This window comes from Galeopterus variegatus, unplaced genomic scaffold (genome assembly GCF_000696425.1).
Source record: "Galeopterus variegatus unplaced genomic scaffold, G_variegatus-3.0.2 Scaffold843, whole genome shotgun sequence".
Lineage (NCBI taxonomy): Eukaryota > Metazoa > Chordata > Mammalia > Dermoptera > Cynocephalidae > Galeopterus > Galeopterus variegatus.
Window position 1 is genome coordinate 403,515 of NW_007726954.1, and position 10,842 is coordinate 414,356.

Genomic DNA, 10,842 nt, shown 5'->3' on the forward strand with positions numbered 1-10,842 from the left:
CTAGCAATTCCACTTTTGGGAATTTATCTTAACGATGTAAGGAATGATGCACAGGCTGGCTCCACCAAGCATCTCGTACCCTAGTGAAAGGTGAGAAACGGCCCCAGTGCCTGAGCAGGAGGCAGGGACAAAAAAATTGGGTCCATCCCGCATACTGCAAACCCAGGTCATGAATGATTGCTCAATGACAAGGGAACATTTTTATAATATGTTTAGTATTAAAAATAGCTTCCAAGGCAGTGTGCACAGTGTCACAGTGTAAATCACTAACTTTGTAATAAATCGTTATTTATTGATGTCTATAGTAATGCTCAACATAAGGACGCTCTGGAAGGAATTCCACCAAAATGTCACTAGTGGCAACTCTGCTCAGTGGACTCACAGTTTTTATTTTTTTTCTGAGTGATTTTCTGTATTCTTGAAATTTTCTAGAATGACAGGTTGTTGCTTTTATTTTTTTATTTTTTATTTTTTATTTTATTTTTTTTTTTGCTTTTATAATCAGGAGAGGAAACTGATATTTTTCTGAAAAATAAAATGCAAATACCCTTTTATCAGGCTGTTCCCGGGTGTCACTTCATCCTCTTTGTACTGCCGCTGAGCTCTGATTCTTTTTTAGGGTCTTGGTGTCACTACTACCGTTGAGAAATTGCAACAAGGACAACGTGAAGAGGTGGCCGAAGGAGATGTTCCCGGGGGACGCTAGAAGGCATCCCACAGAGCAGTGAGGCACCCTAGGGGGCCGGAGAACCCACAACCAAGTGAAACGGTTTCTTTGATGGGCCATGAAGCCGCCCTGCCTAAGAGCAGAACATGCAGCCCAGCACCGCCTGCCCACGGGGGTGGAGAACAGATTCACTGTTCCCAAGAGAGAAATGATTTTTCTTCTCTCCTCTCTTCTTTTTCATTTTGCCTGTGTCGATGAAATCAATCTTTTGATTGCTCTTCTGTGAATACAAGTAAAATACCGTGCACAAAAGCAACCCTATGTCTGAGTCGTTCTTTGACCCAGCTCTTCCTGGCAAATGGTGAGTTTCTGGGTGGAGTCCTGTTCCTCCTTGTCTGGTGTGATGCCACCAGCCTCCTTTGAGGGTGGCCACAAGACCCCGCCCTCTGATGTCACCGTTCTAAGAACGTTATTGAGAATGTTTCTTGTTGCAGTACAGAGTCCTCTGTATGATGCCCCTTAGGAGAGAGTCTCTTGGGGTCTAGTACTGGGAATAGTCAGTCAAACCTCCACGAGCAACTGGTCCATGTCTTGTACAACCAACTGGGCCTTCTCTTGCACTATAACTGCTAGAGCAAAACTGGAGACCCATTCATTGATGTCATGATACCCACTTTTTTTTGGCATTAGTCACATTCCTGATGCATTTCATGTCCCAACTAATCTACTTTAAAATTTTAATTTAATTTAATTTTTTTTGTGGCTGGCTCGATGGGGATCCAAACCTTCATGTTGGTGTTATAGCACCAAGCTCTAACCAACTGAGCTAACTGGTCAGCCCCATACTTTAAAATTTTTAATTTCTCGGGCCAGCCCGGTGGCGTGCTGGAGAGTGCGCCGCTTGGGAGTGCGGCGGCGCTCCCGCCGAGGGTTCGGATCCCATGTNGAGAATGTTTCTTGTTGCAGTACAGAGTCCTCTGTATGATGCCCCTTAGGAGAGAGTCTCTCGGGGTCTAGTACTGGGAATAGTCAGTCAAACCTCCACGAGCAACTGGTCCATGTCTTGTACAACCAACTGGGCCTTCTCTTGCACTGTAACTGCTAGAGCAAAACTGGCGACCCATTCATTGATGTCATGATACCCACTTTTTTTTGGCATTAGTCACATTCCTGATGCATTTCATGTCCCAACTAATCTACTTTAAAATTTTTATTTAATTTAATTTTTTTTGTGGCTGGCTCGATGGGGATCCAAACCTTCATGTTGGTGTTATAGCACCAAGCTCTAACCAACTGAGCTAACTGGTCAGCCCCATACTTTAAAAATTTTAATTTCTCGGGCTGGCCCGGTGGTGCGCTGGAGAGTGCGCCGCTTGGGAGTGCGGCGGCACTCCCGCCAAGGGTTCGGATCCCATGTGGAGACCGGTTCCCGCTCACTGGTTGAGCGCGGTGCGGGCACAACACCAAGGGTTGCGATCCCATTGCTGGTCCCCGGTACGGGCATGACACCGAGGGTTGTGATCCCGTTACTGGTCAGTAAAAAAGACAAAAAGGAAAAAAAAATTTTAATTTCTCCTTTTCTCCCACCCCTAATCAATGTATTTCCTGGGAGCTCCACAGAACATCAGTTGGGGAACAAGGCGGCGTGTAAACAGATTGCTGCTCTCGGGCTCTCACGCAGCTTGCAGCAGGGAGGTCCACAGGAGGTCTCCAGGAGCAGGACAGTCCTGAGCTGATGGGCTTGCACCACCTCCCTGAACTCTGGTCTGTCTTCTCTGGACATGCTGGTTAGTCAAGACCCCTCTTAACAGGTGGTGTCCAGGGCTGATAAGTAATCCAGGTATGCTTTACAGACACCGTCCTTCCTAGAGCAGCGTTGTTCAAAGTGCATCAGCAATGCTTAGGCTGCTTGTTGAAAATGCAGACTCTTGAGTCCACCCTACACCCAGGCAAGCAGAATCACCGGGGGCAAGGCCCAAGAAGTAGACATTTAAAATAAACTCCCCAGAGATTCTAATGCATGCTAACGTTTGGGAACCTTTCTTTGAAGAGAATGATCCAAGATGGATGTGAATAGAGACCTTTTTAGTACCCACTGGTCCCCAAATCCCTTTCAAATCATATTTACCTATGATTTTTATATTTAAATTTAACCCATTATTGCCAAGTTGTGTATTTATCACCTGCTGCTTGACTCTGAGATATTGGTCAGTGTTTGTGTGCGTGTGTGTGTGTGGGGGTGGGGGTGGGGGGGGGACCCAGCAATACACAGGACATACACACACACACACACACACACACACACAGAGCTTTTGAGATGCCCAAGACAGGGCAACAACCCTCTCCACTCCTGCATCCCCCACTCCCAGCAAGTGCATTTTGATTATGAAGGCGACTATAATTATGATGACAAGTTCTGGTGGGAAAACTGACATCAAAGTGATCAGAAATCCAGGCACCCGTGCCGTTTTACCCCAGGCAGCTGAGCCTACACAAAGCTGAAGTACAGCAGAGAGAGAGAGGGGTGCAGACGCAGGGTTCTGGAGCCACATAGTCCTGGATTCGGATCCTGCCCCTTCACTTCTGAGCCATGAACTTATCATAAGAATATGAGCAGCCCATGCCCACGGTGCACAGAGTGGGTGCCAGGTGCTTGTCTTTGTGTTCTCTGTGTACGTTAGCAGTCACGCCTCACAACTCAATGAAGTTGATCTACTGGTATCATCTGTATTTCACAAGTGGGAAACCGGGCACAGAGGTGGTAAATAACTTCCCTAAAGTCCCTAAAGACAGCCAGGGAGGGGCAGAGGTGGGATTTGAAGAACCACCTCTGGTGCCAGACCGCCTGGTGCCAGAACCCTGCTCTCCCCATGCCAGGCCGCTCTGGCCTTTGGGACTCATACCTCCTTCTGCTTGGTTAAGAGGTTCTCCAGGTCCTGCACCTTTCTCTTCTCCTTCTCTATGGCTTCCTTGGCTTTGTGTTTCTCGTAGGCGAGGCTGCTCTCTGAGATCTGGAAGTCAAGGACAAGTGGTTTCAGGGTGTGTGCATCAGAGAGAGGAAGGGAGATGACACCTCAGAGGGAAGCCAGGACCAGGCACCGGTGGGACCAGTGAGTCAGGGATTGGCAGCAAGAGCTCAAGGAACAGGGTGCCCACTGGGGAGAGAAGTGAGAACCTGGCATGCCCGCTGTGAGAACCCAGGAGCTGTATCTCGGTGAGTCATGTGCATAAAAGAGAGTGACTCCTCATTCAGGATCTTGGGGATGGTGTTCAGGAAGTGACAGGCCATGAGTGTTTGGCTCACGTCATTTGGCACTGAGCTAATGACTACACCGGCATGTGTTGGCACCAATGCAGGCCCTTGTTGGGAATTACCTGGCTTTTTTGGGAAGCGGGGCAGGAGGGACGCCCAGGGAGATGCGTCCTGTGCCCACAGGCCTGATGCCTGTGGCTTCAAAGAAGGACACAGTCTCTTCCAGGCTACAAAGGTCAGGGTTTCAAAAATTTATGTCCAGGACAGTGTGGAACTGAGAACACATACCCTACAGCCCCGGTGATGGGGAGGGCATTGGAGGCCTGGACTCACCTACCCAAGCTCCGCAAGGTAAACAGCAAGAGCAGGGTTGAGAAACTCTATTTGCAGCTGTTGGAACGCTTGCAATTACACACCCCACACAAACAAAGTTCACAGGAAAAATATTTCAAATATATATGTACATGTATAGACTGGAGAGGTATGTACCAAAATGTAAATAGAAGTTATTTGGGGGGAATTGGGATTATGGCAACTTGTATTTTCTTCTTTTCACTGCTCTGTATCTTCCAAATTTTCTTTGGTGAACATGTAATACTTGGTAAAAAGAAAAACTGCTGAAAATTGTTACAGGGAATGCTATGCTGGGAGGTGGGAAGGTTTTAGAGGTGCAGAATGAGACTTTAGGCATGCGTGTGGCTCTGGAGAAAAGACAACTTTCCCAACATTCCCAATGTTTTAACATAATGTATGTGGCCCTCTGTCCGCCCCGCCCTGTTCTGCACACCATCCTCCCCACCCCACCTGGACTCTGACCTCACCTCCATGCACAGGTGACTGCTTAACACTGCCTGGGCCCAGCCTGCAGGCCTAAGTCGTGCCTGTCATAAGAGGCCACCAGCTCCCTCCCGTATGCCCCATGGGGAGGGCTCTTCCCCTTCTCTGATTACGCGCCACTTGGCATGTTACAGATGAAAACTGTAATGACGGTGCTGCGTGCGGAATGCATTAGTGCAGGCAACCTGCAGCCCCCAGACAACGTCCACCCAGTTATCCCCATTTTACAGGGGAGGAAACAGAGGTTGTAACTGAGGCAGTAGAAGGACAAGTAATGTTCCAAGGTCACACCACTGGGAAGTGGTGGTGCAAGCTTGGACACAGTGCCCTGCCCTAACCACTGTGCAACTTGGCTTCTTGGCCCTGCCTTACCTGTCCTCAGGAGCACACCCTACCTGGGAGCAGGAGACATGTTTTTATGTTTATATTTGAAGCTCAGATCCCACTCTTGGCCCATATGTATAAGGGATGCTCTGGGGAGAGCTGTTGACCAGAGCTTGGGTCCCACCCCTTATCAAGGCTTGCTCCGTGTCTATGTTCCTTCACCTACCTGGACTCTGGCCTCACTTCCCTCACGGGCTTGGCATAGGCTCACTGTCAAGGTCTTTGTTTAAAGCTGTCCATCGCCCCACCCTGCTGTGCCCACTGTGAAGTCCCCGCCCCACCTGGACTCTGACCTCACAGGGGTGGGTGCTTCACTAGCACGAATGCATTGATTCCTGACACCAAAGCTCTAGGGTGCTCTGCCCCTACCCCCACATTGCAGATGAGGGCACAGAGAGGGCAAGGGGCTTGCCCAGGGTCACACAGCATGTTAGGGCAGAGCTGAGATTTGACCCAGAACTGACACCTGTAGCCCAGCCAGTTCTCCTGCTCCTTCCGAGCCTCTCCCACTGTCCCCCTCCCACTTCTCCCCCTGTCCCCCCGCTCGTCTCCCATCTTGCTGCAGCTTTCATTTTATTCTACCTGCTGCTCCCTGCCCCAGGTCCCTTCTTCACAATTTTGCCACTTTACCTGGTGGCACTCCCTTCCCAGGCTCCTCCTCCCCTCTGGGTCTCGCTCACATGTCCCCTCCTCAGAGAGGCCCTCCCTGCCTGCGGGCCACTCTCTTCCCCTTAGCCCTTGTGGCTCTGGAGTCATTCCCATGTGCTTGTCTACACAGTTGTCTGTGTCCCCCCACAGGACGGAAGCCCTGGGGTAGCCTGGCCCTGGTCTGTCTTGTTCACTGCAGCATCCCTGTCCCTGGCACCGGAACAGGGCCTGGCTCATAGTGGGTGCTCAGCGAATATTCGTGGACAGACAAAGGAAACCGAATCAAACAATCACTGAGCTGTCAGCTCTGTTTCTAGAAGTTCCATGAGGGCCGGCACATGTGTGTCTGTGCCACCTCTGTCCCCAGAGCCCAGCTCAGGGGTCACTGAGTGATGTCCCCCTGGCCCTAGGCTCCCGTCTTCCAGGGTGTGACCCATGTTCGGGCTACCTTAGTGACATCCTCCTGGCTTAGCTTTGAAGCCTGCCTTTCACAGCTGCTCCAGGTGGGCCCTGTCCCCAGGCCAGTGGGGGTGGGTGGGTGGATGGGGGTCTCCAGCTCTGCCTGCGCCTGGTACTTGGACACCCCTCCTCGCCTCCCCATGTCACCCTGTCCCTGAGGGCACACTTCTCATCTGTCCAGAGGCAGTGACCCCAGGCACTTATTTAGTGTGACCACCATGTGGGCTGGTTACAGGCCCACCTGCTCCCTCACACTCTGTGCTGTTGGGTCTCTTACCATCAATCAGTCCTGGCAGGATCTGCTTAAGAGGCTATACCACCAGGCTGGGCCAGGAGGCAGAGTTTCTCCTGTGGCCATGCTGGGTGGGTTCATAAATGCCTTCTATAATGAGCTGAGGGACTGCCCGAGACAATGACCCAGGGCTCTCTCCCGGTCTTCCATCCCTCTTCCTTCTCCCCTAGGTAGCTGAGCTAAAGCAGCAAGAGCTTACAGAGCACCCTCTCTGTGCAGGGGCAGGTACTTTATACACAGGGACATTGCATCCTCTGAGGCAGGGCCTATCATTGTTCCCATTTTACAGATGAGGACACTGAGGGGTAGGAGGTTAGATGGCCTGCCCTAGGTCCCACAGCCAGTACGTGGCAGATGCAGGCGCTTCTCCGGCATCTGCCCACCTCACTGCCGCGCTGGCTCGGGGCACGTCCGGTTCCAGAGCTCCTCCCAGAGGCGCTGGCTGCCGCGGCCCCCTCCCCTCTGCTGCTCATACCTCCTTCTGCTGGGTTAAGTGGTTCTCCAGATCTTGAACTTTTCTCTTTTCTGTCTCTAAGGCTTCCTTTGCTTTTCTTTTCTCATGGGCAATGCTGCTCTCCAGAACCTGAAAGTCAACGACCCGTCCTTTTGGTTGCCTGCACATTTAGGGGGGAGATTGCTAATCATGATGAGAATCATAATGAAATTAGCTGAAATGCTGAGGGTCTCTATTACCCCCCAGAACCCCTGGCCAGCACGGCACTCCCAGGATGACCTTTCCTCTCCCAGCAATCCCATCAGAGAAGTGCTGTTAGTGGCCCCGGTTTACAGATGAGGAAACTGAGGAACAGGAAGTCGGGGAGGCCCAAGGTCATACAGTTAGTCAGTGGTGAGGTCAGGATTTGAATCCTGCACAGAGGAAAGCACACAGCCCACATATAGGGGCCCTCAGTAGGGAATGAGCGAGTGGAGGGGGCAGCCAGGCTTCTTATCACTGGACTAGGCGACTTCTCTGATAAAAAAAGAATCTCATTAATAATGGAATTTCCTATTACTGAAATAAATCTCTTCAGGAGAATCTGGTTTTGAGAGGAGGGCAGTGTCCTGAATTAATGAACCACAATAAGCCAATTTCTAGTGGGGGGGAGGGGCCGAGCCTTGCAAATAATGCTCTGGTAGGATGCAGGGAAAAACTNGGCCTCGCCCCTGTTTCTAGTCACTGCAAGAAAGGGCACCTTAGCTTTCAAATGGGTGGTATTTAAACAGGTGTTTGGAATTTGGAACATGGTTTCCATTATAATGGGTGGTTAGGGCCCCAGATAAACCCGCAAAAAGTATTTAATCTACAATACAGCTGAGGTATTGTATATTTTGCAGTGAAAAGTAGTTTAAAAAATTCTAACATGCTGGGCCGGCCGGTGGCTCACTCGGGAGAGTGCGGTGCTGATAACACCAAGGCCCCGGGTTCGGATCCCATATAGGGATGGCCGGTTCGCTCACTGGGTGAGCGTGGTGCTGACAACACCAAGCCAAGGGTTAAGATCCCCTTACTGGTCATCTTTTAAAAAAAAAAAAAATTCTAACATGTTGCTGTTCCTATACGAGTCTTAAACAAACCAGAAGAGCAGTAACATTGTGGGAATTTCACATTTACTTGGAAGGTCTGAGGTGGGTTGTTGGGTATGGGAATTGGGCCTGAATAAGGGCAGATGTAGGGAACCTCTGTTTTCAAATATCTAAGCTATTATGTGGAAGAGGAAATGGACATGTCTTGCAGGAGCACAGGGATAGATAGAGGATTGATACCCTTCCGGGAAGAAAAACACTTTGACCCAACTCAACCTAAAGGAAAAATTTTCCGCTGGCGCAAAGCATCAACACTGGGATGAACCATCCTGGGCTTTAGAAAATTCCTTGGTGGTACAGCTGAAGGCTGGATGATTTTAGGACATTGTTGGGGGATTCATACAGCCCTGAAGTCCCACGACTGTCATACCCTTATTTCTATGCTTTGGAACACAACCTCCACGCAGAAGATGCCTGTGTCCCCAGTCCTAGCTTGACTCCCGAGCCCTCTCTCTGTATTTTATGCTGTTTGCAATTTTTTCCCCACTGGTTGTCAAGGCTACAACTCCAGTATTCCCTCCCCGAGTCCCCTATGCTTCCCAAAGTAGCTGAGCCCACCCAAGGACAAATTACACTAGGAAAGACCCACCCCACTCTCCCCCATCCCCTGGGCTTCTGAACTTACTTCCAGATGGCCCGCAAGCCAGATTTGGACTCAATGGGCTCCTGTCCCCCCAGGCTGCGTACCTCCTTCTGACGGGCTAAGCGGCTCTCCAGCTCCTGAGCTCTGGTCTGCTCTTCCTCTAATGCTTCCTTCATTTTGCTTTTCTCTCGAGTAACACTTTCCTCCAGATCCTGAAAGTCAATGACTGCTGTTTAACAGACATGGTCACCATGGTAGGAATATGGACTCTGTGGCTGGCACTGAGTGGCTTCTCTCTGCACTTCTAACTACACCCGCCCTGGGGAGACCGTGGGCAGCACCTCCCAGCTCAGAGGTGGGCTCTGGAGTCGGCAGGCCCAGATTGGAGCCCTCAACCCATCCTTCCTGGCTGTGTGGCCTTGATTGGGGTCAGGCCGACTCTGTCTCTCGAGCTGCATACCTTTTTCTGGCGGGCTAAGCGATTCTCCAGCTCATGGGCTCTCTTCTGTTCTTCCTCTAATGCTTCCTTTGCTCTGTTTTTCTCTTGAGTAACGCTTTCCTCCAGAGCCTGAAAGTCAATGACCATTGTTTAACAGACATGGTCACCATGGCAGCACTTTGGATTCGGTGCCAGGCCCTGCGTGGCTCACCTCTTCACTCCTAACCACAGCCCCATGGGGAGACCGTGGGCAGCACAGCCCAGGAGCTCAGAGGTGGGCTCTGGAGTCAGCAGGCCCAGATCAGAGCTCCTAGTGATCCTTCCTGAGTAAGTGAGAAGCTGTAGAGGCCTCAGTTTCCCTATCTGTACAATGGGGACTGTAACAATGCTTCCTGCGCTGGGTGGATGGGAGGAATAGATTGATGATGAACATGAAATTCTTGGCACAGTGACAACCCTTCTTCCCCACTTTGCAGAGGAGGAAACAGGCTTAGAGATATAAGGAACCTGCCCAATTTACTAGTAAATCACGTGAGCAGGGATTTAAACCCTGGCCTATTTGATTCTAAAGCCTGTGTTCTATACCAGGGTTTGGTAAACATGGCCTACAGACCAAATCCGGCCTGCTGCCTGTTTTTTGAAAATAAAGTATTATTGGAACACTCCATGCTCACTGTTTGTGTATTTCCTGTGGCTGCTTTTGCACAACAACAGAGCTGAGCAGTCATGACAGAGATCGTACGGCCTGCAAAACTGAAAATATTTACTATCTGGCTCTTTGTGGAAGTTTGCTGACCCGTGATCTAAAGCATTAGGGTGTGCACCAATCAAGTGGATGTTGTTAACAATTTGTAATAAAACAAAGAATGCTCCATCGACAAAGGCACCTGGAACTTTTTTTTTTTTTTACCATGGAAACAAAGTCCTCAAACCAGCCAGGATTCTTGAGAGGGAGCCTAATTAATGAGCTTGGACACAGGTATTTTCAGAAAGGGTGGGGGGAGAGCGTCAAATGGCATAAGGAAGATTCATTTAACATCAGGGCGAACATCAGGGCACCCGGCACTGAAGTCTGAGAAGTTACTTCCAGGTGAGTCCCCAGGGTCAAGCCAGTCAATGTAAGTGTCTGAGGCAGGGTGGCCTCGATGGGAACAGTGACGAACACCAGCAGCGTCACATTCTGTCTGGGGAGGGGCCTGATGTCACCTCCTCCCTGTGCAGGGCATGGGGTGCCCTGAGGTTTGTGTTTAACAGGGGGTTCAAGGCCAGCCCTTGGGACTGCTCTGTCAGGAACGTCATGAATGGGTGTCTGGGAGGCGCAGGCTTGTGCCCAAAGCGGTGTCTGACACAGTGGGGCTGGAGCAGCACAGCCACCAGCAGAGAGATCACCCACAGTGAAGAGAAGAGCAAGGAAGCAGGTGCAGAGTGCTGTGCAGAGCTGCAAGATTTCTAGGTTCTTTCTGGTTTTATTTTGCTCTCCACGGGAAGGTACTGGCTTCTTCTTTTTCTATTGCAGAGTGTTCTTCAAAATGTCCCCGCCTTGGGCCGGCCCGGTGGCGCACTGCTACAGTGAGCCGCTTGGGAGCGTGGCGGCGCTCCCGCCGAGGGTTCGGATCCCACATACAGACCGGTTCCCGCTCACTGGCTGGGCGAGGTGTGGGCGCAACGCCGAGGGGTGCGGACCCGCTGCCGGGCC

General features: G+C 50.8%; 1 protein-coding gene across 1 annotated transcript in view; it reads right to left on the bottom strand.

Moving 5' to 3' along the window:
- The window catches only part of FHAD1 (forkhead-associated (FHA) phosphopeptide binding domain 1), a 138,442-nt gene that overhangs the window by 41,971 nt on the left and 85,629 nt on the right, over window positions 1–10,842 (bottom strand). The window contains exons 16-18 of the mRNA XM_008572857.1: window positions 9,168–9,275; window positions 7,016–7,123; window positions 3,571–3,678 (exon numbers count right to left, since the gene is read on the bottom strand). Coding sequence (XP_008571079.1) covers window positions 3,571–3,678; window positions 7,016–7,123; window positions 9,168–9,275 — 324 coding nt within the window. The remainder of the gene's footprint in view (window positions 1–3,570; window positions 3,679–7,015; window positions 7,124–9,167; window positions 9,276–10,842) is intronic.